This window comes from Neolamprologus brichardi, chromosome 15 (assembly GCF_056152115.1).
Source record: "Neolamprologus brichardi isolate AB-2024 chromosome 15, ASM5615211v1, whole genome shotgun sequence".
NCBI classification, from domain to species: domain Eukaryota; kingdom Metazoa; phylum Chordata; class Actinopteri; order Cichliformes; family Cichlidae; genus Neolamprologus; species Neolamprologus brichardi.
Genome location: NC_142118.1, coordinates 20,538,655 through 20,565,611, shown reverse-complemented (window position 1 = coordinate 20,565,611; position 26,957 = coordinate 20,538,655). Strand labels below are relative to the sequence as shown.

Genomic DNA, 26,957 nt, shown 5'->3' with positions numbered 1-26,957 from the left:
GTAGATCAGTTTATCTACAATGGCACATGATTTTTGAAGTTTTGTGTGTAAGGGTTTAGTCTCTCACACCTTACCCTTTCCTCCCCAGTATCACAACAGTATGACTCCAAAGTAAGATTCAGTAAACAAACAAGGACTCTAAAGTCAGAACAGAAAGATACAGTTGGAAGATAATTGATTGTGTTTTTTATGACGTGTAGTAAACTACCCCCTCTTTGTGGTGTTTCGACAGAAGAACGGAGATGGCTTGGTTTAGAATGGAACGTGTATTCAGCAGTAGTTAGCCATCCAAAACCTATCACCATACACTTCTCTTCTTCTATCCTTCTATCACTATTAGTCACAGAGCCCCCTACTGGTAACTGAGTATATGTTCATATTCAGTCCCCCTTGTAAAGCACCCTTCACCATCTTAGCAGTGTATGTAAACATAACACTCTTCTTCTTCTATGTTGTTGTTCTTGTGTGTGTAGTCAAAGTATACATTAGTCATACTTACAAAAAACATTATGCCTCTTCCCCCACCCTCAAAGACAGACAAAAAACCCACTCCATCTCCCTATTCACAATTTCTTGAGATACACGGCGTCTTAAAGTCTGAAACAGTCAACAAAGAGCAGTTGTTAAAACAATCATGCAATGCAACACAATCCTGGTGGCATTTGTTTATTTATTTGTTTGGGAAGACCTCAAATTCGACTTAACTATCCCCCTCCCCAAAGCGCAGTTGTTAAAACACGCGCAATTTGCCGCTTCAGCTCGACTGTCTAAAGCAGTCTTTTTATAGTGTTAGGATAAAAAGATAAAGTAATTCCAGCTTGTATAAAATTTGTACTGAAATATCACTTTATAAAAAGATAAACCTGATTAAAACGCACACCCCCACTAAGGTTCTCAGTCTTCCAGGTCATCGTAGTTCTCCTTAGACTCGGAGGAGACAGAGCGTGCGCAGTGGGGACTCCATGGCCCGGAAGTGCCACTTTTTCGGATGAGTGAACGCGCGTGCATGAGTGTGCACGTGCGCGTCCTCGTACGTGGAAAAGGTTTTTGCACGTACAACTTTTCCACGACACCACACTGCCAGCCTGAATGCATTTTAGATGCATCCTGAAGCGAAATCAGTTTAGTTGCAAAACTCATTGATAAAAATGGCCATTGGTTTGTCAATTTCCATTAGTGTAACTAAAATACTGAAGATATAAACCTTTGTGGATCCTTGAGCTGTTAAATGAGCTTTGTAGTATTAAAATAATTTATATAGTGAGAACCTTGTTCTTAATCAAGTCGCCAATTTAGACATGACCTTTGCCAGTACTGAGTCAGGATGATAGAGCTCACAACCAATCATCCGTAACTACAACGACAAGATCCAAACAAGACATTAAATTATGTTACTAAAAATTCTGAAATAATTTATTGTGGGCATTAAATGAAATCAACCACAAAGACAAATATCCTTTTTCATTATTTATTTCTCCACATGACACAGAAGTCGTTCAACACTTTACAAACATCCGTTTGGATTTTGATTTTAAAAAAAAAAGTTTATGTCAACAGTGTAAGAAATTACTGACAGTTATAGAGATTACCCCAAAATCATCAAAGACTGTGCTCTGAGGATATTTGCGCAATCGGATTGTTTGGTGTAGTAAAAATATTTTTTTCTCTGTATTTTGTTAGAAATTTTCTTTTGAAAAACCTCGAGGCGTGAACCACCATTGCTGGTTTTCAGAGCACTGTGCCAACCCAAACAAACATCTGATGAAGCTGGTCCAGTAAATTGGTCTAAATGTAAAAGCGTGCACATTCAGGATTTATCCCCTTTGACATCCTCATTGGTCCCTTTAAACATCATTAATCAGATGCAGCAGCTGCAAATTATATATATATGTGTGTGTAAAAAAGACATCGATAGTAACACCCACTTCCTATTTCTTCCCTTTGCTCCTCGATTTGGCTCATCGATGCACAAACACTGATCATCTCTTAACCATCAAACAAGACAGATTCTGGTTCTATATGTTAATTATGTTAATGGTTTTAAGACATGTAAAAATAAAGGAATCTTGAAATACAGCAGGAAAGAAAACAAGTAAACATTTGTGTGACTGGAGAAAAAAAAGTTCTGTGTTACAGCAGCATGTTATAAACTTTGACTCCGTATTAAATCTTGTATTTAAACCTACTTGCACCCCTCGGGGGCAGGAAATGAGAAATGTATAGATTTCAGAAAAGATACATTTTTGTTTCTCTGACAGTTTGTAGGACAAAGAAGCAGCACACTGAGTTATCGGCCCAGTACGGTGGCCAGCAGGGCCATTCGGATGTACATGCCATTCTCCGCCTGACGGAAATATGCCGCCCTCGGGTCTGTGTCCACCTCCACACTGAGAGAGAAATAACAAAGAGAAACAGATCATTAGTCCACTTAATCAACACAAAAGCAAATAATGTAAGGTGGGTTTAAAATAAAATTCAGTTCAAATTTAAGTGTGTTAAATTTAAGTTAGTTAAAAGAAATCGTACTGAAATTAGACATTGTACGCAAAACGTTACATTTTTGCAGCCCATTTAAGGGCTCAAGCAACATTTAAACAACACAGCTGGAACTGATATTGTTGTCAGATATTTGACTGAGCGCGTCTCACCTGATTTCATTGACTCTGGGCAGCGGGTGCATCACCACCATCTTCTGTTTGGCTCCAGTCATGATGTGAGGAGTGAGGACGAACTGACCAAAACACTGAGAGAAACAACAGAGTCACAGTTAAAGATCAAAAATACTCTAATCTTATTTTACTGCAAATACTCCGGGATCATCCATTCACATGAGACCTGAGCTGATTGGTTATGTCTGCACCTATGAATGCTTAGCTAAAGGGTTCCACTTCCATATTTCCCCACACGCTTACATCTGTAGAGGGGTGAGGGAACGCCTTCGTTCTCGCATAAATTCTTGTTTTCTTAAGACAATTCTATTTAATAGTTTTGCCTCTAGAAATATTTCATTTGGAAAGAACTTTGTGACGAATAACTGAACAAATCAGCTGCTTTCCACTAAAGATGAACTCCAAATGCAGACAAACTGCAGCTTCACCAGATGGAGTCAGTGGAGTTTGCAGTCCAGAATAGTGGATTAGGAAAAATGTCACCATGAGACCAACTGAACGATATCAAAAACGATTACCGGGCCAGCATGAGGCAGGAAGCACCAGGCCTAACTACAGATGCGCTGTGAGTATATGTCAGTATCTGTGTCACAAAATAAAACCCGTCAGTGAAATGAAACTTACGGCTTTGTACTCCTCCGCAGATGCAAACCTCTCCTTCTGGATCCTCGTCATGTAGAGGACGTCGGTGTCAGGCAGAGCCTCCTCGATGCTGTCAAACTCCTCCTGCAAACAAACATTTTTTTTTAAAATTAGCAGTTTTTAGTACATATTTGTGAACACTGCTCTTTGCTGTGTAACCATGTTTAGTCCTCACCTGTTTGATGCCCTTTGAGGCCACGTAGCTGATGATCTCTGCTGGCATGTGGAGGTTTTTGGGAGCCACGTAACGCAGGGTGATGCGGTACTGGGTCAGCAGTTTGGCGAGGGAATGAACCGTTCGGCCATGTTTCAGATCTCCAACCATCGTTATCTGACAGACGCCACAGTTTTAACGTGTTTTCATGTAAAGTTTTATTCTGGCTGAAGATTCAATTAAAAATCCAATTTCCAATCCAATCCAATTTTATTTATAAAGCACTTTAAAATACCCAGCACAGGAACAAAGTGCTGTACAGAAAATAAGTTAAAACAATAGAATAACAGAAAACAGCAAAATAAATAAATAAAACACATAAAACATAAAATTAAAAACAGCCCTATATTAAAACAAAAACAAGATAAAACAGCATCGAAAAAAAATGAATCATGTCGCTCACCGTCATGCCGTTGACCGTTCCCAGCTCCTCTCTGATGGTGAAGACGTCCAACAGGGCCTGAGTGGGATGCTCCCCGACACCGTCGCCAGCATTGATCACCGGCTTACGGCATTGACGGGACGCGCTCTGAGGAGAAGGAGTCACGTGCATAAGATATTAAAAACTCATCTTCAAACTAAACAAGCAACAAAAAACACACAACAGGGTGCTGCTGCAGTTACTTTTATGACCAATTAGTGTTTATTTTCTGTTACGTAAAGAAAACTTTTAATAAAAAAAAAAAGTATCCATCTAAAATTCACCTCTACAGCTCCAGGTGTTGGGTGACGCAGCACGAGGACGTCAGCGTAGCCACTCATGGTCTGGACAGAGTCCGCCAGCGATTCTCCCTTCAGCGAGGAGGAAGTGGCCTCGCTGAAATGGACGACGGAGCCGCCCAAACGCTGCATGGCCGCTGCGAAGGAACTGCTGGTGCGAGTGCTGACCTCATAGAACATGGAGGCCATTACTTTACCCTGAACAGGAAGGCATGAGGAATGAGGGATTACTTTAAGGTACCTCATCATTCTATAACGTTGGTCATGTTTGATACGAACATCCACCATTGTAACAGCATATAACTGAAAATAGTGAATAGTGCAGTAACATGAGGCACGTTTAGGAGATACCTTGAGTATTTCCAGGCTTCGTTCCTTCTGAACCATCAAACGCAACGTGTGAGCAACATTGAACAGGTGTGAGATCTGAAACAAACGAAAGACACAAAAATAAGCTTTTGTTCAGACCCGAGATCTTGTTTTAAACCTGTCAGCATTTCCAGAGTGTGTGTTAACTTCTTCGGCGTACCTGCTCCTTGCTGAACTGTCTGACAGACAAGATGTGCTGTCCCACCAGTGGGTGAAGCAGAGGAGACATCTGCAGGTGTGACACCTGACCAGGAGGCACCTGTCCTGACCCAGACTGTGGGGACAGCAGCCTGAACAGTGGGGGAGGATGGCTGTACCCGTCAACAGCAGCGGCTGGTGGGAGCATGACCATCTCTGTGGGGATAAGAGTCGCAGTGTATCAATGACTGGAACACAGCAAAGGCGTTTCACTGAGAATCAGCAGGACAACATCAAACAACTTTAATTAAACTTGTCTTTATACAGCAATGAACAGTTTTGACATACTTGATTAATGGACATACCAGCTGAACATGTGAAATGATATGATAAGATAACATCTGCTTCATTTTTTAACCCCCCTTTCTAACTTATTGATACCTTTTGCCTAAAGAAGGCTTTAAAAATCCCCTGTGCAAAGGCCAGGCAGGCTGATAATACACTGGTAGAAACTCTGATAGAAACATTGGGAGAAACCCTCGAGGTCAAACAAAAAACTGCTGTTCCAAAGCATCATGGGAGCTGTAATACCTGGTGGCAGGCCGGGATCAGAGGCACGGTGGATGCGGGGCGGCAGCAGGTAGCGGCTTTCTCCACCAATGCGTCGTGGGCTCGCAGCACGAGTCCGCACTCCATCGCGGGGTGGAGTTGGACGCCGACGCTCAGGAGTCTGATGGAGCAGAATTAATGTAAACGAAACACATGAAATAATCCCCACATAGAGGAGTTCAAGAAACACTCAAAACAGTTCTAAGTACAGGCTTTAAATGTTTTTGTTTTACGTTTGTAATTAAACTCTGTTAGTTGTGTGTTCACCAAATTCTGTGAACCTTTTAGATGTCATCTACGCTCATAAGAAAGAAAACCGGGGATATAAGCACCGGAAAAGAGCTTCCTCCAAACGGTGGCGTCTAAGACCTCTTTCAATTCAATTCAATTCAATTTCAATTTTATTTATATAGCGCCAAATCACAACAAAAGTCGCCTCAAGGCTCTTCATAGATACAGAGAAAAACCCAACAATCATATGACCCCCTATGAGCAAGCACTTTGGCGACAGTGGGAAGGAAAAACTCCCTTTTAACAGGAAGAAACCTCCGGCAGAACCAGGCTCAGGGAGGGGCGGCCATCTGCTGCGACCGGTTGGGGTGAGAGAAGGAAGACAGGATAAAGACATGCTGTGGAAGAGAGACAGAGATTAATAACAGATATGATTCAATACAGAGAGGTCTGTTAATACATAGTGAGTGAGAAAGGTGACTGGAAAGGAAAAACTCAATGCATCATGGGAATCCCCCGGCAGCCTACGTCTATTGCAGCATAACTAAGGGAGGATTCAGGGTCACCTGGTCCAGCCCTAACTATATGCTTTAGCAAAAAGGAAAGTTTTAAGCCTAATCTTAAAAGTAGAGATAGTGTCTGTCTCCCGAATCCAAACTGGAAGCTGGTTCCACAGAAGAGGGGCCTGAAAACTGAAGGCTCTCCCTCCCATTCTACTTTTAAATACTCTAGGAACAACAAGTAGGCCTGCAGAGCGAGAGCGAAGTGCTCTAATAGGGTGATATGGTACTACAAGGTCATTAAGATAAGATGGGGCCTGATTATTTAAGACCTTGTATGTGAGGAGCAGGATTTTGAATTCAATTCTGGATTTAACAGGAAGCCAATGAAGGGAAGCCAAAACAGGAGAAATATGCTCTCTCTTTCTAGTCCCTGTCAGTACTCTTGCTGCAGCATTTTGGATTAGCTGAAGGCTTTTCAGTGAGTTTTTTGGACATCCTGATAATAATGAATTGCAGTAGTCCAGCCTGGAAGTAATAAATGCATGAACTAGTTTTTCAGCGTCACTCTGAGACAGGATATTTCTAATTTTAGAGATGTTGCGCAAATGGAAGAATGCAGTCTTACATATTTGTTTAATATGTGCGTTGAAGGACATATCCTGATCAAAAATGACTCCAAGGTTCCTCACAGTGTTACTGGAGGCCAAGGTAATACCATCCTTTCTTAGGAATAAAGTAAGGAGCTGCTATTCCTCCACATTTCAAAAGGAACAAGTCGATACCTGCTGTTTGCCCCCGACCAGACATTTCAGGCATGGAAGAAACACCAACTTTAATCACTGAACTGAACCTCTCGATTTTGCTGTGTCTATTACAGCATTTTAAACTAATTACATCTAAGAAGTTTTTTTATTAAATTTGTTGAATGAAATTCTAGTGTTTTCTTTCAGTTACGTTTGCTTAGCATCAACTAGCCGATATCTGCTGCTGTGTGCACGTTCTTCATGGCTATGGCTGCTAACCAAGCATGTTAGTGTTGGCAGATAACTTCACTCTCTTGTTAAATCTGGTCAATTTTGGCTGCAAAAATAATCATGGCGGTGGCCAAAACACCAATGTGATGTAATATTATTGTAGAGTCTTTATCTTACAACAGAAAGCATGAAAGGCAGCTGCATTATTACCGCATTCACTTTTATTACCATTGGAGTTTCTTTGACAGGTTCTGGAGGATGGGTGGAAGAAGTGGGCCAAGTCTTCACATCCTCACCGTAACCTGGAGGCACGAGCACCTGAAGGAGACAGGACACGTACTTTATTAGATCAACTACATTGATTCTCTTTGTTTTCTTGTTCAAAAGCAAAATGCACGAATGCTGACCTGGCCATCGATGTAGGCCACCTCTCCTCGCAGGACCACGCGGCGGACTTTACCTTTCACCTTCATACCTTCGAAAGGAGTCCACTTAGACTTAGTGAACTGCATGGCCTGAGGAATAACCCACTCCTGCTCCAGGTCCACCTGAAAGACACATAATTGATAAATAATTAGGAACATATTTCATCAGAGTATGGATAGGCTGCTAATTACTGCATAAAAGTAATGTCTCCTTAAAATGAATTCCCTTTAATTGTGTTTGTCTGTGTACCTCCACGTAGGTGTTTTCCTGAACGGGCAGGTTGAAGATCCTGCGTGGATTGTCATAAAGACGTCTGGTAATATCATCCAGAGTCAGACGTCCATCACTGACGGCGGTGAGCAGCAGAGGCAGCATTGTTTCCAGACCGGGGTAACCAGGAGGAGGACGCTCACTGTTCTTCTCGTCTACAGAGTGAGGAGCTAGCAAAACAAAACGCGTACAGTTCAGGAAGGTCGAAGACGAGTCGGTCTCCATGATTGGTGACAGAAAATGAATGCTCTCTGACCGTGGTCTGTAGCAAAGCAGTCGATAATGTCCAGATTTTCCCAGAGTGTCTCCATGTCCTCGCGTGTTCCCAGCATGGGTCGAACCTGCGCTCGACCGTCGCCGATCTGCGCCACATTATCCTCGCACAGGAACAGGTGGTGAGGGGCGACCTCGCATGTGACCTGGATGCCCTTCTGCTTTGCAGCTCGGATTATCAGGATCTGAAAACCATTAAAAAGTATTAAAACTGTAGGAAAGAATCAAAAAAATTAAGATAAGATGCACTTTAACAGCCGAAGCAATCGATAATAAAACAGACTAATTAAAAGTAAAATACCTCAATAATCCACTAAAATAGTTTAAAATAAAGTAAAAGTTGCATAAAATCAACAACAGTAAGAAACAGCTCTTTACCTCCTCTTTCTTGGCCACGTGACAGATGTGGACTGGCCGCTGGTACAGCTGGGCCACCATGAGGATCGCCGCCACCGTCTGCTTCTCAGCGTGAGCCACGATGGGCATCTGCTTGGGCCATTTCTCAAAGTGCTTTAAACAGATCCACATGGTTAGGGCTGAAGCATCTCTAATGACCTTCCAGCAACACTTATAATCCAGCCTACCTCCATCCACAGGGAGACGTTGTCCATCTTGAGGGTGGAGTATGTGTCATTCAGGTACATCTTCAGACCGGCGGCCTGGCTGGCGATGGGCGGCAGGACAGCAGCATTGTCCGTGGCAGCGCCCACATACAGGGCGTAGTCGCAGCGGCTGCCTGCTTTGGCTAACTGGTGACACAATATAACAGGAGTCAATGTCATATCGCTTAAAATTTTACTGAATACTGAAGTACTCATTTCTAATCTTGTCCATTCTGGTCACTGCCAACAAAAACATTTCTGCATTAACAAACAGGATCAGCCAACAGATTAAAAAACGAATACAATTTAAAAACGTGGGTTTACCTTCTGCACCAGAGCCAGATTATTAGCATCAGTGATGGCGGGGGAAGTGTTGGGCATCGCACACACCAGGGTCACTCCTCCTGCCAGAGCAGCTGCTGTGCCTGAGGAGAAGTCCTCCTTATGGGTGGCGCCAGGCTCCCGTAGGTGAACGTGGACATCGATCAGACCTGCGATTCAATCAGAAACCAAAATACTTCACCCGGTATCTTTGTACTAGTTTGTCTACATAGCTTGAGTTCAAATATTTAGAAAAAAACTGAAAAATCAAAATGAAAAGCTGTACTATTAGTGCAAGTAATTAGTAAAGCTTTTAGTAGGATGAAGTATTTACTGTTTAAAAACCCTCAGTATTTGAACAACTTTGCTTTAAAGACTCAAGAATTCCTGTTTCAGAAACAAACATCTAAGATGACAACCTGGACCTGCAGCCACAGGCAGAGGGAACTCTGAAAAGGATTCAAAAGGTTTCTATTCATTTATTTCTGTCTTATCCAAAACGATCAGAGCTCGTCAAAATTCCTACAATAAATTTAGTGTTGTTGTTGCTGTTTACGACCACTCACCGGGCAGACGGACGAGTGTCTGGGATGCCATGCTGTCAATATGAGTTTTCACTGGTGGAGTCCTTCCAATCTGACGAAGAGCCTGCAAACGAGTCACCCTTTATTAATCATGTTCCCATAGAACCATATCACACAAAAAACCCCTAACAAAACAAAAAACAAACAACAACAAAAAAACAGATCGCGTACCTGAACAAAGAGCTTGGTGCACTTGATATCAATGATGAGCGGGACAGAGTAGTCGATAGCCATACGCCTGGTCCTGTAGCCTTTGGTGACAAAGGAGGAGAGCCTTCGACCTCCGCTGTTCCTCATGGAGAGGTTAATGACAAGGTCGAAGTGGTTCTCCTCCAGGTAGTTCATGATGCTGCGCTGCTTCTCTTTGGTGGCACATTCATCGCTGTCGTACTCCTCAAACGGCCAATCGATTGCAGTCACCTGTACAAGGAGACAAAACAAACTTAAGGACAATATCTTATGACCGGATGCCATATCTCTATATCACTATCACAGTTAACTGTACACTGAATGTCCCCTATACATTTTATTTTTATATTTGTTTGTTGTTGTTGTTTTGTAGGGGTTTCTTTGGTTTGTTTGGTTTCCTTCTCTATTTCTCTTATCTTCTGGGGTATTGTAAATACTGAACATCAAACTACTGTATGTTCAAAGTTTTGTTATTAACATGCTGCTGTAACTGAAAATAAAATTTATTATAAAAAAAAAAAGACAATATCTTAAAGAGTCTTAAAGTTTCTATCCTGATTTCATCCTGTCATAGGTTAATACTTAAAATAGAGTGTTATTAAAGTACTTAAGTGATTGCCACAATTATGAAAATTGACATTTCTAAATACATTTCTGCTGTTTTTCAAAACTTCTAGCAAAATAAAACATTTTTTACAGTTACATTGTATCCATGTATAAGTGCTGCTCATCTGGAATCTTTGGTTTAATGTGCAATTCAAGAGGAGTGATAAAGATGTAAAGGGTTATCAGGATTACACATAAACACGACCGTATTCCTGAGTCACTCACAGATGTGCCACTGCAAAATAAGTCGATTTTGATTTAAATAAAGTTTGTTACTCCAAAAAACGAAGCCTGTGCTAAAAGACTTACCTTGACTCCATGCTCTGTGTAGAAGTCAGCCGTGCCCATGCTGGCATACAGGTCATATCCCAAAGACTCCAGGGCCTGCACGGTGGGCAGCAGCTCACTCTTGTTCTGCAAACACAAATCAATGCAAATAGTTTGGATAAACAATAAAATCATAACATCAGTACTGAAAGCTGGAAAAATCTTATTACTATGCTTCACACAACTGGAACACTCTGTAGATGCTCCTTAAAATCAGATCACCTTTAAACTTCTTAAATCTATTGTGGTAGACAGACAGTTTCAATTTCAGCTCATCTTATCTGACATCGATGGCCTTTTCATTCAGTTCCATTTGCTGTTTTTTTAATCCAGCATTCATATCTTTAGACTTCCCTGAACCACGGTCGCCCCTTAATATAGTTTTTATATTTTCTATATTTAGTGCAAACAGATCATAATATTTCAACACTGCAGAAAAAAATGTGGTTCGATAATTTTTTATTCCATTTGTGTTGCTGAGATGGTTTTGATCGAGTTTAACTACATCTGGTCTCATGGTGATAATATTTACAGTTATCAGCTGTTGGTGGAATCATCAACAGCTGCTGCAAAAACAAATAATCACGGTTTGTTGCTTGAAATTGTTCATTTTCTCGTTAGAAGAGCACCTTCATGTAGCAGATGCACAAAATCTGTTTATTCCCGTGTGACTGATCAGCCACAAAAACATCTGCCAAACATAACCCACAGTTGTGACTAGACTTTAATGTGCCACTAAAATGCATCATTCGTACTACCAGCTGCATCGCTTGTGAGCTGAACTCACTGTTCACATCTGGATCCCTATCTGTTGTGTTTTTGTCAGTCGAAACCTTTAAGTACCTTATAGCTGCCGATGGAGAGCAGGATGTTCTTCTTGGGGATCTTGAAGCCTGTGGAGAGCATGGCTTTGAGGTAAGCCTCGTACCGGTTCTCCCCAAAACAAGCTACTTCTCCAGTGCTGGTCATCTCCACCCCGAGCACCACATCAGCTCCGGCCAGCCGAGAGAAAGAAAACTGTGGGACCTGGAGGACATTTGGTTGAAAGCAATCCGTGATGCTCAGTCAGATGAGAAGACAAAAGTGATTTAACATGAAGGGAAATATTTATGATTGCTTTCACACTACTTACCTTGACTCCCACAATCCCTTTCCCTTTCATCAGGCCCACTGGCTCCACGTCCTCCCCCATAATGTACTGGGTAGCCAGAGCCACCAAGTCCACTCCCAGCGTCTTGGACACAAAGGGGAAGGAGCGAGAAACTCGGACGTTGCACTCGATCACTTTGAGCTGGTCATCCTGAGGAAAAAAAAAACACAGCGGTGAATGAATGCTCTGACCAGTGTTGATAAAAGACAACTGTCCTTTGCATTATTGACACAGCTTCATTTTCATAACTTAATGAGGACTTTCAGGCTCTGTACTTTACAATGTACAACACCTTAAAGTAACGGACAAAATGCCATCTGTGGTGGCTGTAAACGGGAAGAAACATACCTGTAGCTTGTTTCCCCAAATCTACAGCAAAAGCATCACATTTACTTTTATTTTTCATGGATGTAACTTGTTAGTTTTCTTGCTCTGCATGAAGATGACATAACCCTTATATGAAAGACTGACACCAAGCTCAGCTTCTCTCAAAAACTAACACTGCATTAATCTTTGCTTTCCTGGTGTCCTTGGTACTCGCTCTAACGCAGCGGTCCCCAACCCCTGGGCCACGGACCGGTCCGTGAGTCGTTTGGTACCGGGCCGCGGGAGTTGAGGCTCAGGTGTGAAATGTCTGGTTTTCAGGGTTTTTAAATCGGTTTTCAGCGTTATTTTGTTATCGTTTTTATCGTTAACTCGGTTTTCCTTGGTCTTTTCACGTGTGTTATGAATAAATCTTTTTTTCGGTACCGGTACTAGTTTTATTTTGTTGTATTTATCCGCGACACCTTAAAGGCCGGTCTGTGAAAATATTGTCAGGCATAAACCGGTCCGTGGCGCAAAAAAGGTTGGGGACCGCTGCTCTAACGCATAGTTTTTTTGTTTTTTTAAATGAACCCAGCAGCCTTTTAAAAGCTTCAGGAGTACGACAATGAGGTCACCTGAAAAAAATTCCATGTAGCACTTGTATATTTCTGTTACACCAGAAAATAACCCCCAAACATTCATATGTTTTTATTAAGTACACACAATATTTTCACTCTCACATTTTACTCTGTACTGGAAGACTTATTCATTTTCAAGATTCATTCAACCATCCATTTTCTTCCACTTTATCCAGGGCTGGGTCACGGGGGCAGCAGCACAAGCAGAGAAGCCCAGACCTCTCTTTCCCCAGCCACCTCCTCCAGCTTATCCGGGGGAACACCAAGGTGTTCCCAGGCCAGCCGAGAGAGATAATCTCCCCAGCGTGTCCTGGGTCTGCCCGGAAAACCTCGCCCAGGAGGTATCCAGGGGGCATCCTTGTCAGTTGCCCGAACCACCTCAACTGGCTCCTTTCAATGTGGAGGAGCAGCAGCTCTTCAAGATTCTCTCAAATAATTTTTCACCATATAAACTAAGTTTTTTTTTTTTTAGGCGTCATAGTTCTGAAGAGGTCCAGCCAACATTTAGAGATATGTGTTTTTTAATAGGTGGACATTTCTGACAGCAGGTTGGGGATTAAAAGGGTCGATTATGCTTGGCTAATTTGAGCAACTGTGCCAACTTTACAAAACTATACGTTTTAATACCACAACTCCCTAAATCTGACTCTGTTTATTACCTGAATCTGGAAAATACTGTAAGAAAGCTACATAAAGTATCAGCATTGAGTAACAATTTAAATTCACGTCCTCAGTAACAGCATTTAACAGTATTTCCATGTACTTCTTACCTTTGCAATTAACTGCAGGTTAAACGGCCCGGTGACCTGCAGCTCCTGACCGATGGCGTGAACGATCTGCATGATCCTCTCTATGGTTTTCTGATTGAGGTCCTGAGGCGGTGTCACCAAGGTGGCGTCACCAGAGTGAACTCCAGCGTTCTCCACGTGTTCGGAAATCGCAATGCCCATCACTACACCGTCACATGCGACAGCGTCCACGTCTATCTCCTGCGAAATTTATCAACAGTACAGCCTCAACTCAACTTGATAATAATCAATAATTCTGCTGTAATTATCAGGTCTTTAACTACCTTAGCCTCCTGAATGAATTTAGAGATGACCACAGGGTGTTCCTTGGACACTGCTACAGCGTTACTCAGGTATTTCACGAGGTCGCTGTCACTGTAGGCGACGTTCATGGCCGCTCCGCTCAGAACATACGAGGGGCGAACGAGGCAGGGATAACCGACCGTCTCGCAAAACTTCACAGCAGACTAGAGCAAAGAAGAAACGTAAACATCCTTGAACGCTGGCTTTGCAACTATTTTTCTTAGTGTTATATGTACAATAGTAAATAACAGTAAATATAATTTACTAGCATATTAATGCAACATTTGAGGGTTAAACATCTTTAACTTTACAGACCGAGACATCGGTGACATAAAACGAGCTCATCGTCAGTCTGCTGTACCTCAGTGTCTGAGAGCTCCTTCCACTGCGGCTGGCTGATGCCGATGGTGTCCAGCATTCGGGAGAACTTGAACCGGTTCTCAGCGCTGTCGATGAACTCGGGCGAAGTCCCCAAGATGTGGCACTGCTGGCGGTGCAACGACATGGCAATGTTGTTGGGAAGCTGGCCTCCCATAGACAGGATCATTCCCTCTGGGTTTTCCCTTTCATAGATGTCCATCACCACCTGAAAGATGCATAGAAATACTCTGCAGATTAATATGTGTACAAGGAAATTAATAACAGTTGTGGAAAAGACAGGTTTCAGCCAATGAAGTGCACATATAACCACAGGGCGCTAATTAGCTTCTAAAATCCCAGTTAACTATCTTAATGCCTAAAATGAAATTATTTAAACTGCAGAGACTATGAAAATGAAGTAAAATTATAAACATAACAATAAACTTTCTGGAGCTCGAGGAAGATACTTATAAATGTGACTGACTCATTTGCCAGTTGTGTTGGATCGCTGTTCTTCCACTTTGATTGAAACAGAAAGGAAGGACACAGCTATGATATTCTTATTTTACTTCTGGTCTTTACTGCCTTTACTACAGTTAGAGTGTTAGAAAGTTTGAGGGGATGACTTGCAACAAAGAGCCCAGAGGCTACTTTCACCCAAAATGTGAGACTTGAATCAAGTCACATTAACCACAATCACACTTTCCCGTATCAACTAAAACTTACCTCAAAGGAGATCTCATCGAAGTAGAGGCGGTCGCACATGTCGTAGTCTGTGCTGACTGTCTCGGGGTTGTAGTTCACCATGATGGTCTTATAGCCCATCTGCAAATGGTTTGATGCTTATTTAGTAACATTTGGATTACTGGCTCTGGGGTGTAATAATACATGTAATAAGCAACACAATAAATGACAAAAAAAAAAGATCTAAATTTGTATGTTTTTTCATAAATAAGTAAAAAGCTAAAAAAAAAAAAATAGTTTAGTAAAGGAAATAAAGAGATAAACTGAACATGGAGGCGGTTCTTCCTGCTCCCTGGATTCAATTTCAGTGAGGTAAGAGATTAACTCAGTCATAAAGAGAGCATCCAGTATTAAAGTCTCACGTAGGCCTTACCTTCCTGAGCTCTGTGATGCACCCAACAGCGCACCAATCAAACTCCACGCTGCTGCCGATGCGGTACACGCCCGAGCCGATCACCATGACGTGCTGATCGTTGAAGCTCAGGTCGTCCTCTGTGCCGTGGTAGGTCAGGTACAGGTAGTTTGTGTAAGCCGGCCATTCAGCCGCCACTGTGTCAATCTGCTTCACCACTGGCAGGATGGACCAATCGTGACGCAGCTTTCTGACGGCCAGCTCTGTGCTGTTAGAGGGAAACGTGGATTTAGTGATAGAGGACAAACCAAGGAAGTTTGGATTCTTTAATAGCACTTTATCTAAAATAAAATCTCATGCTGATAATACACTAATCACAGAGAAAGTTACCATTAAGTTAAAATAAGACAGTGGTTATTTCCTTTCCTACCCACCTCTGTACAGCCAGTGCTATCTGCTTGTCTGAGAAGCCCAGCTGCTTGGCCTTAAGCATCACCTCTGGAGGCATGGAGCTCTCATCCTGGACAGAAGGAAATTAATCCAGCATCTTAATCCATTTTGAACAGCTCTTAGTTTTTTCATGTTATGTCTTATCGGCCTTACCTGATTGTAGGTCTCCAGCAGCAGCTCGTGGTCGGCGATGTTCTTCATCTTGTGCAGGAACCAGCGGTCGATTTTGGTCAGCTCATACAGCTTTTCCACAGTGTAGCCAGCTTTGAATGCTGCCGCCAGCACAAAGATACGCTTATCTGTAGGAGTCTGCAACTCCTGGTAAGCAGAGGGAGCACAACATACTAACTGTGAAGTGATGTGCTGCTAGTTATTTGCCAGCCATGAGCATCAGCTCAGACATTTGGGCTTATTTTCTCAAAATAAATAAATAAAATTAAAAATAAATCAGCCACACACACACACAGTAGCAGAACATGATTAACAGCATGCAATGAAACATTCGTCAAAAAACCCAGAAGCAGGAAGCATTACAGTAGTAGATAGCTCAGGGGAGATCTGGCACCATCTACTGGTCCAGTTAAGACAGAACAATACAGTTTTGACCTTTTAAAATGTCCTTATCACAATCATTTATAGGGTCACCATCCTAATAGAGGTGTAGTAAAATAGATGAACATGCTTTAATGTGCTGCATCATCACTCATCCTTAAAAGCCGATGGCATTGCATAGCAAAAGCACTAATGTTGTGTTCTGACCAAATATGAAGCAAATCATTGCATGGTTGGCTGAAAATGGTTAAAAATCTTTCAACTTGGGATAAAGTATTTGCTGACACTGCAGTGAACAGGTCGTGCAGCAGCAAGGCATTTTTTAACCAGTACAACCATTTAACCTGGACTTTAGCTATGGGAGGTTACCTTTTCAGAGACAGGCTTGATGGTGTGGTCAAAGCCAACACAGTTCTCATCCACCATCCTCAGAGCTTTCTGGAAGGCTTCCTCAAAGCTACGACCAATAGCCATCACCTCCCCTGTTGAGGCAAAGGTTCAAGCACTGAGCACAATATCCATAATAAGCACCTGACTTACTGGCTTCTCTGCCCGCACTGGTAAAGATTAACTTTATAATCAAACTCTGTGAAATAAAGCAGTAGAGTAAAACTTTAATGCCCTCATGGAGAAATCTGCTGTGATAGCAGTGCAGAAAAAAATAAAGAAATAAGAATAAAAAAAGAAAAAAAAACATAGTAGGTGCAAAAAATGATTGTTAGCTTTACTGAGACCAAACTAAGTATTTTTAAAATGTTTGGGAATACTAACAGTACTAAATCTACTACCTATTTACAATTTGTTACAACATATTTTTGTTCCAAGCTCGCTTTTGCCTCTTACCAACACTCTTCATGGAGCTGCCTATCTTGGTGGAAACCCTGAGGAACTTGCTGAGATCCCAGCGAGGCACCTTCACCACACAGTAGTCCAAACTCGGCTCAAAGTTTGCCGTCGTCGAGTTTGTCACTGAGTTTCTGGACAAAAATACAGACGCAGTGCAAATATTTTTCACGGGTGAATCACTTCATTTAAAGGTGCTTTACAGTTAAGACATTTAAAAAAAACTACAATGCTTATGCTGCAACTGCTCAAAGCAGTTTTGTCAAAACAATAACTTCAAATCAACCAAACTGCCAGCTGTGCAGGTGATGAATATCATCTTGTCACCAACATTTCCAAATTTCTTTGCTGATGAAAAATTGTGAACACGTTTATACTAAAAAAAATGATTGAATTTCAATGATCAGATGTCTTTAAGTGTAATGATTGACTAGCTAGATGTTTCCTGGGTCTGTGTGACACTGTGGGGGTGACTATTCAGAGTAAGCACAACAGGTCCACATGCAGTGAAGGCAGCGAGTCGGTGCTGCCTTACTTTACAGGCATCTATGCATCACAATTGTTTTTTGGTCGTTTACTATACAAAAATTGATTTTAAGCTTGAATACTTTAAACCCCACTTTTAAAAAATGTTCAGTTTGGCAGAATACTGGAACGTCTTTGTTGGATGTCATCATTCTTTAAAAGCAGAGATGCCCCTGTTAGTTCATTATCCGCCATTCTTAAGCTGAGAGACGTACTTGAGCTGTGGCAGCGGGATCCCCAGACCAAGTTTAGCTGCTACGTAGGCCAAAGGATAACCGGTCGCTTTACTGGCCAGAGCAGAGCTCCGTGACAGGCGGGCATTCACCTCAATGATGTAGTACTGCAACACATTATACATAGAAGATACAGATTCAATCACAGACATTATGGGAATTAGACCAGGAACAGGAATACCAGCTCCCCATGCACACAAGACCTGTTTAAAGGCCTGTTCTGATACATAAAGCCTATTTATACAAATCTATTCCTGGTTTGTATGAAATGAATTTGGTCACATTGATACCTAAAACAATTTTCTTTTAAAACTTATTGAACAAGAATTTACATAGTAAAGACTTTTTACCTCCTTGTTTTGGAGCCAAAACAGTAAATTTAAGCCGGCTGTTACATTATATGCAGATCCAGCTGCACACTCTGTACATCCTATAGCCATATAAACTGTATATACTTAAAGTCATGTTACCACCCATGCTTATTTCAATATACCTACACTTTCTGTACTATTCATTACAGCATGTCACTGGCTTTAAAATAAGGAAATGCATAACAGATCCACTTTCCAGGTGAACACAGTCCTATTTGTGCTTTTCATCACCCAGGTCTTCACATATATGCTTACCTGTTCAGATTCGGGGTTAAGAGCGTACTGGATGTTACACTCTCCCACGATGCCGAGATGTCTGATGACTTTAATGGCCGTGTTTCTCAGCATGTTGTACTCGCGGTCATTAAGCGTCTGACTGGGAGCCACTACAATGGATTCCCCAGTATGGATACCCAGTGGGTCGATGTTCTCCATATTACACACCTAAACAAGAGGAAACAACAGTCACTTTAAATCGCCCTCAGTTTTTTTTTTAGCGAGTATAAACTGTTTGTTCTCTGGTCTCCTTTTACTCACAGTCACACAGTTGTCATAGGCGTCCCGGACCACCTCGTACTCAATCTCCTTCCAGCCTTTCAGGGATTTGTCCACCAGTACCTGAGAGGTGTGAGCGAATGCTGCCGTTACCAGAGAGGTCAGCTCCTCTCTGTTGTTGGCAAAACCGGAGCCGAGGCCTCCAAGAGCGAACGCTGAACGAACCAAGACGGGGTAGCCAAGACGCTCAGCAGCCGCCACCGCCTACAGCAGAGTGAATCAGATAAATTTAGACTTCACTGGGGCAAAAAACAATCCAGAAGCTATTAATTTATAAGCGAACACGTCTCCTCACCTGTTCCACCGACAGAGCTGCTTCACTGGGAGCTACATGCTCATTGATCTCTTCCATTTTCTCCACAAAGATTTTCCTGTCTTCGGTCATCTCAATGGAGGAAACAGGAGTTCCCAGAACCTGCACTTTATACTTCTCCAGAACGCCCAGCTTGGTCAACTCTACACCGCAGTTCAGAGCAGTCTGACCTCCAAAAGTCAGCAGGACGCCGTCCGGGCGCTCATTTTTTATCACCTGTAACAACAAGATATAATGACACGAAGCACTCACAACACATGAAAATGAGACAAACAGCTCTGTGGATTTCACACTGGGAATGTCATCCCGTCCAAGACATTTGGAAGTCTGCGACTGAACTAAAAGCAGCTTAAGTGATCTTTTTTTTTTTCCTTTTAGCCTCTTCGTTTCCACTCTATACTGCCGTATGATGGATGCAGGTAGAAAGCTGAGTGGGGATTTTTAGATCTTTGAGCCAGCACATTTTTACAGAAATGTATTATGAACACTGAAATTTAAAAATAAATAAAAATAATAACATAAACTACATTAAATAAACCTGGGCAAAGAAGGTAAAAATCTGAGGGAATATTTGTCCTCAAACTTGTTTCTTTTCATCATCATTATTAATCCGCACTCTTATTTTTCCTCTCTTACTACTTAATTACTAGCTGTTGTCACTAAATTGCATCTATATAAAAACCAGAGTGGAGCAACGAGCTCACTTTAGTCCACCAGCACCACCTTTATCTTACATCATGACTTCCATGGAGCCGCGGATTAAAGGGCTGTAACACAAAGCTCATGTTTTGCCTTTGCTTTTTAAATGCTTGTGCTGCATTCAAGTGTTCAACCAAACAAAGTGATGGACCACGTAAAAGTGTATCTTATCAACAGTAAAGAAATAAAAATAAAGGTTGTCCTACAACCCACTGTCCCAATTCCTACAATACAGACACAAAAGAAGACTGAACTACCTTCAGCAGTCACCAAAGCTACAAACACACCTGTACAGAACTGCTCTGTGTTCTTTGGTGGGCTGTGATTATGTGAGACCCCTCAGTCTTTTAGACAAACACAATCTGGGGTCAATACTGACTGATCAGAAAAAACAACCAAACAAAAAACAGTTGACCTACAAATTTCACCGTGTCCACAGTTTCTCTTCTTTCATCAGTCACAGAGTTGCAACAGAGAGAATCCATACCTGAGTGACGTACTCTGCTGTAATCGGCAGAAAGTAGACTTTGTCGGCCAGATCTTTGGAGGTCTGGACAGTGGCAATGTTGGGATTGATCAGCACAGTCTGGATATTCTCTTCCTTCAGAGCCTTAATAGCCTGGAAAACAGAGCAGAGTAACATCAGGAGGCACAGAAAAAAGTCGTCTGCGTTCAAGCGTTCTTCTTTAAATCCTGAATTAACCCTCCGCTTTACACACAGCCCAAAATAAGACCAAAAACCTCCTGTTTCACAGACCTGCGAGCCGGAGTAATCAAACTCTCCAGCTTGGCCGATGGACAGTCCACCTGAGCCTAGGATGAGGACTTTTTTGGATCTGACGTGCCCTTCAGCCTTTGGGGAACCAGTGAAAGTGAGGTGGTCCATCAGACGCTGCTTCACTGGAAAAATATCACACAAATTGCTAATAATTAGTCGTTACACAAGCCAGATTTACAAGGGTTTCTCTTCTTCACAGGCATAGTTACATTACTACTATTAAATACCAATTACTACTTAAAACTACAAAAGTACATACAAAAGTAATTTAGAAATAAATTAATATGCACCACAACATTTAAGATGATAAAAAATGAAAGTTAAATTGGAATACCAAATTTTCCAGTGTTGCCCTCTTTATGGTCTGTCACCGTTTCAATGAAGACATCAAACAGGCCGACCAGATCTGTAGGACCAGCCATGTGCTCTGGGTGGAACTGAACACTGGATGAAAGGGATCACAAATGATTTAATTGGGTTTTTTCCGACCAGTACAGAGCACTTAAGCCACCAGAGCCAGTCACTTCTAGAGTGAATCACCACTGGACTCCATCTTTCACAGACTGTTACCTGAACAGAGGCTTTGTGTTGTGTACGATGCCCTCGTTGGTGTGGTCGTTAGCATTTGTGAAGAGCACGTCCCAGTCTTTAGGCAAAGTGTCAGGGTCGACAGCGAAGCCGTGATTCTGACTGGTGATGAAGCAGCGCTCTGTCCCATTATGGATGCACGGTTGGTTGTGGCCACGGTTACCATACCTGAGAAACAAGAGAAAATAACACACTAATTAAAAGATTGATAAAAGACATTTCCCACGGTTAACAAAATCTATAATTATACATTTAGCTTAACCAGGGTGCCCTCTAATGAGGCATTATTATAGCAGAAGCTTTAATTAACTTGGCCTTTAGATTGTTCATCCAGGTACAGACAAAGCACATTTTAGGACGATTGTTTGACACTTGTAGTCTTTCAGAAAGAATCTCCACAAACAACCTGTAATCTGTCTGATGGGTTACCAGCAGAACACATGCTGCCCACTCTGACCTTCACACTCAGCCTGATAAAGCTGCCATCGGCAAAGTCTCCCATAATAGATATGGCTACAGAATTTGGCAGACGTGTTTATTCAGCCTTTTTCATAACAACGACGCTCAATCCAACCCTCTAGTGATCATAAGGGAGACGCCAGACTGCTGAGGACAGCAAAAATCTGCATTTCACAAAGAAAGTGTGAGAGCGTGAAAACCTGTGTATCTAGAGAGAGTAGAGGGTGCCCTCAGTGACCCGAGGGCTCAGCAAAAGACAGACGTCAGTGAACGCATCACTACCGATTCACTCAACTTTTTACAGCTCAACCTTTAAAAGGTGCGTTCAGGCTGGCTAATGTGTGTTGCGTAATCTTAGAAACAGTTTGAAGGCAATATTAATACTTGCTTGAGTCATGCAATGACTGAAATGTCAGCGAAAGGAACACAATGATCCTGCCAAGAAGGCTTGCAAAATATAATGACGTCCTATTTCACAACTTTAAGACAAGTCCACATCTACACTAGAACATACAGCGAGTTCTTCATTCACATGTGCTCACCCTTTCCACCAACGGTCATGAAATTCAGCTTCTGACCAGTTGTTCTCACAACAGTGCAGCTGTGGGGCCGGAGTAAAAAGATGGAGCAAAGGTAACTTAAACAAATTTAAATAAAATGTTTTCACACCATCCACCTTCACAAAAATTTCACTCTGGATCTTTTTTTGTTGTTGTTGCTCATGAATGATATGTTTTTCTTGTGCTTTTAAATCACTTACTGTTTAGTTCAGCTCCAGCTAACAACACCAGAGCAAGCACTGGCTAACAAGCCTGCGGAAGGGTTTGGAATTTATTACAAAGAGAAAGAGGTGTGTTAAATTGAAGAAATTAGTAATCATGTTAAGTTTACAGTACTGAAAATAATTGAATACATTTTTTCTTATAATGGAGCACCATTACTTTTTGATAGTAAACGTTGGTAAAAGTTTAAAATCACTTAAGAATCAAAGTTTAACAATTTATCTTTCAGTTTACGGAGGTGTTGAGTTTGAGGTACTCACTTCATCTTGTAGGTCTTGGCTCCAATGACCAGAGAGAGCAGCTGGTGTCCAAGACAGATGCCAAAAACTGGCTTTGGTTGGTCCACACAGACCACCTTCCTCACGTTGTTGACGGTGGCCTCACAGAGCTGGGGATCCCCGGGACCATTACTGACGAACAAACCATCAAAATCTGGAAAAAGATGAGATACAATCATTTATGTAACCACTGATAAAATTGGTACGAGTTCCCCTGAAAAAAATCCCCGACATAGCGCGTGTTCCTGACCGGCGGTGTCCAGCGGGTGGTCCCAGGGTACGACAGTAACACGGGCTCCTTTCTGAGCCAGGCAGCGGATCTGGTTGTACTTGATGCCACAGTCCACCACTGTGATACGAAAGCTGCCACTATGATTGAACACTTTTGGCTCCTGGAGACAACCAAACAGGGAAACATCTAAATATCTGACAGGCACAAAACAAGCAGCAAGCTACCTGCCAAACAATATGCTTTGAGACAACTACAGACAATCTAGCTTTTTAATTTATTTAGTTCAAAACCTCTTACTTGAGCTGAAGTGTGAGCGCTAAACTTTTCCTATGTTTTAGAGCTTTAAAAAAAACCTTTGCAAAATTAGATCCACAGATCAAATCTCCAAGTTTCTAGTTTATCAGTAACATAAATAACGCCCTCCATTAGCACTCGAGAGGTGGCAGAGCTTCGATGGGACTGTAACAAAACTCCTGGTGGGTTACCTTCATGGAGACCTCTCGGACCAGGTTCCTCTTGTCGGGATTATCGAAGGGAATACTTTCCTCAGGGGTCCCGTCCACTATCAGCTTCCCCAACATGGTCCCCTTCTCTCGGATCTTTTTGGTCAAGCAGCGGGTGTCAACACCTGAAGAAAATGGAAACCGTTTGTAGCATTCAGATTGAAAAGCTTGCGTCTGATTATTTTATGCATTAATATATATTACAGATGCTGAGCAGTTTTCCAATTAAATTATGCCCATTTTTATTCTGGGTTTCTGACCTTGTAATCCAGGAATGCCTTGCTCTTTGAGCCACTGGTCCAGTGACTTGGTTGAACTCCAGTGACTGGGGCTTTCAGACAGTTCTCCAATAATCAAAGCAGCAGCGTGGATCTTGTATGACTCAAACCACTGAACAAGACAACAACAGATAAGACAGTGTGTTTTATCAGTGTTAAGACTTCTTTCATTCAGATAAAACCGTCCCACAGAAGAAAAGAAGAAAAATCCTAACTCGCTTTTCCACTTTAAATATGTTAATAAGTTTGCAAATTAATTTTCACCTGGAATTTAAATAACCGCTTACCTTGCTCAGCCCGAACTCTCCCTCTTCATCCATTGGCACACCATAGTTGCCAACCAGAGGGTAAGTGAGGGTCAGCAGCTGGCAGCGGTAGGATGGATCAGTAAGAGCCTCGGGGTATCCCACCATCCCCGTCTGAAATACTAAACACACAAAACATTCTTGAGTACATCATATCAACTACAAGAGCTTAAATCTGCCAGACAGTTAATAATAATTAGGCTTTTTCTTTAGAGTCAGAGAATAACCATATTAGCAAACTGAGTTCTTCTTTTCTTTTTAATGCACACTGATGCACTTTCAATAACAATCAAACTCTTATGGTTTAGGACTTGGATGACTTTTTATCTCATAATTATGATTCTCTCATATTTAGTACAATTATATCTTTGTATCTCAAGTGCTGTATCTCATGAGACGATGTCCAGCTTTTTTCTTGTAGTTCATAATAAACAGTCCCATTATTAAAACATCCCATATTAACTGATATTAAAATTATTTCAGTCGTTGCTGTTGAAAAATACAGATAAATGTGGAGTCTCTTGTAGTCTGAGTGATCACTCAGACTAGAAAGTGCATTAATTACCAGTATTTCCCATTTGATTAACATGAACTGATGCGGCATCTTTAACTGTCTACATATGATGACTGTTTATTGAGAACGAAATGTGTTTTTCGATCTCTATAGTAGATTATTTTATTGTGTTCTACCTGCTTGTGTTTCTGTAATAAACTTTTATAACACCTGGCTGGAATACAGTCGCATTCCACCCGGGTATACGTCCTCCATACAGCATACGCTTAAATTTTTATTTATCATTTTAACGTTGCGTGACTCATCTCTGCAGTCACGCATACCGAATGTCAAAATCGGACCTGTTCCAAAATCACTATTATCTTATCTTTAATTCGGCATGCTTATTACGACACAGCAAGCAGTTTCCTAGTCACATCTGCCTGCCAAAATACACACAGGTGGGCGCTGAAGGTAGAGGTGGGCTATACGCGCATGGCTGTGATGGCGTCACTAAATTCCACTCTTTTTTAATGGAGTTTGGCACTGGGGGGGGAAACGTTAGGAGGATTTGGCGCTTTACAACTCTGAACCATGAGCGTCTTGGCACAAAGGGGCAAACCACACCACACATCCAGATTACACAATGTGCCAAAGCAAATGTTTAACTCATGCTGAGTTACATTATACACAGGTGGATTATGCACAATAACAAACTGAGAGTCTGAGGTGAATTAAAACAGTATAAAACACGTACCAACTTCTCCGGATACCGACACGCTTGCACCAAATTGGCGGCCTTTGAACGTCGTCCCGTCCTCCAGAATCAGGGTTGCCATATTTGCCATTTTTTGTAGTGATTACAGCTGAAGCTAACTGCAGATACCGATAACTTAAGGATTTGTGACGAGTCCCAGTTTCCACGTGAACGTTCTGCCGCGCGGAAGCAAGAGATGTAGATGAGACTGAGTCACAAAATACTTCAAAAAACACCAATAAACATGAGATCTGGTGGCCAAAAACAAACCTTTGAGTGTTGAAACGAATCCAATTTCAATCCAGGAGAAGCAAAACAAAGGAAATATGTTTAGGTTGACAGTTTAGAGTTTGTTCGGACGGGACGATGAGACCAATGTGTTCCACACGCGCCGCCAGCAGCGTGGAAGTCGGGCAGCAGGCCGCGACGGTAAGTTTGACGAACTGAGGCTTCACGTTTCCGCTAGGGATTTTCAACATAAAATACAAGCGTTACAACGAGATTCGGAAATATTTTATGGTTCAAAAACAGATGTCCAGAGTCCAGCTGAAGGCAGATGTGTCTACAGGAAAACGGTTTTTTTTATATCATATTTGGTATTAAAATAAATTTAAAAAATGTACAAATAGACTTTTACATAGGAATATAAAAGCAAATTTTAGCTAAATAGCTAAATGTCAGGTTAAAATAACGTCTTGATGCATTCTCAATCATCCAGGAAAGTAAATCTCCAAAAGTTGATTCTGTTCATCTGGACGTAGCGTTTTGTGGGAGAAACGTTTCGTCACTCATCCAAGTGACTTCTTCAGTCTCAACTGACTGCAGGTTTCCCCAAATCTTATAAACAGTAAATTTGCATGATGACTGAAACAGTCACGGAAGCGTTGGAGGTAGTCCGTAAGAGATTACAGGATGACCCCAACCTCAGCAACAGAACCACTCTCAGCATCGACCAAGTGTGTTTGCTTTTGGAACTGTGTCTTCATTCCACCTACTTCACATAAGGGTCAGTTCTACAGGCAGAAACATGGGTGTGCCATGGGCTCCCCAGTTTCACCTATCGTGGCCAATTTGTACATGGAAGAATGGAAAAGATGGCTTTGCTATCCTACCCTGGAACACCACCAAGCCACTGGTTCAGATATGTGGATGACACCTGGGTGAAAATCAAATCTCAGGACGTACTACATTTCATGGATCACATTAACTCGGTGGACCGACACATCAAATTCACCAGGGAGGATATGAAAAGTGGCAGGTTAGCCTTCTTAGACTGTGAGATTTCCATCAGTAATGGGGGACATCTAAAAGCTGACGTGTACCGTAAACCTACACATACGGATCAGTATCTAAGGTTTGACTCTCATCATCCACTGGAGCACAAACTGGGTGTCATCAGGACGCTACAACACAGAGCGAACACCATCCCCACAGACACAGCGGCCAGAGAGGCAGAAGAACAGCACATCAAGAAGGCCCTGAGTAAATGTGGTTATCCCAGCTGGACTTCTGTCAAAGCGGGAAAGGCACCTAAAGAAAGCTCCAGCCAATCCAGGAGAGAAGGACAACCGCTGCCTAAGTGAAAACATGTAGTGATCCTGTGATCATGTAGTGAAAACATGTGTCAGGAGTATCAGAGCAGTTGAGGCGCATTT

General features: G+C 42.0%; 1 protein-coding gene across 2 annotated transcripts; it reads right to left on the bottom strand.

Annotated features, from left to right (window-relative positions):
* Positions 1-1,460: 1,460 nt before the first annotated feature.
* On the bottom strand, positions 1,461-25,739 carry cad (carbamoyl-phosphate synthetase 2, aspartate transcarbamylase, and dihydroorotase). 2 transcript variants are annotated; one of them, XM_006793546.3, is made up of 45 exons: positions 25,573-25,739; positions 25,303-25,478; positions 24,035-24,174; positions 23,730-23,859; positions 23,452-23,594; positions 22,985-23,126; positions 22,717-22,888; positions 21,198-21,383; positions 20,962-21,071; positions 20,607-20,749; positions 20,337-20,468; positions 19,133-19,366; positions 18,820-19,041; positions 18,538-18,726; positions 17,894-18,018; positions 17,154-17,287; positions 16,680-16,792; positions 15,912-16,076; positions 15,743-15,828; positions 15,330-15,576; positions 14,939-15,037; positions 14,214-14,438; positions 13,834-14,016; positions 13,532-13,750; positions 11,800-11,967; positions 11,511-11,693; positions 10,650-10,754; positions 9,717-9,965; positions 9,528-9,609; positions 8,965-9,131; positions 8,623-8,787; positions 8,417-8,548; positions 8,022-8,223; positions 7,745-7,935; positions 7,477-7,617; positions 7,298-7,387; positions 5,344-5,482; positions 4,775-4,968; positions 4,597-4,671; positions 4,231-4,443; positions 3,929-4,054; positions 3,487-3,642; positions 3,294-3,395; positions 2,649-2,743; positions 1,461-2,387 (listed from the first exon to the last, which is right to left on the bottom strand). In XM_006793546.3, exons 2-45 carry the CDS (start codon positions 25,391-25,393, stop codon positions 2,288-2,290), a joined length of 6,705 nt encoding a protein of 2,234 aa, XP_006793609.2. In that variant the 5' UTR covers positions 25,394-25,478; positions 25,573-25,739; the 3' UTR covers positions 1,461-2,287. The 2 variants fall into 2 exon arrangements, with proteins under 2 accessions (XP_006793609.2, XP_087708400.1); XM_087852274.1 differs by lacking the exon at positions 25,573-25,739 and having other exon boundaries at positions 25,303-25,543.
* Between the last annotated feature and the right edge of the window lie 1,218 nt (positions 25,740-26,957).

Coding starts and splice junctions, on each gene's coding strand:
- cad (XM_006793546.3), bottom strand. CDS start 25,393: ATGGCAAATATGGCAACCCTGATTCTGGAGGACGGGACGACGTTCAAA. Junction 9,966..10,649: donor ACACAGAGCATGGAGTCAAG/GTAAGTCTTTTA, acceptor CTCCTTGTACAG/GTGACTGCAATCGATTGGCC. Junction 8,788..8,964: donor ATCTGGCTCTGGTGCAGAAG/GTAAACCCACGT, acceptor TTGTGTCACCAG/TTAGCCAAAGCAGGCAGCCG.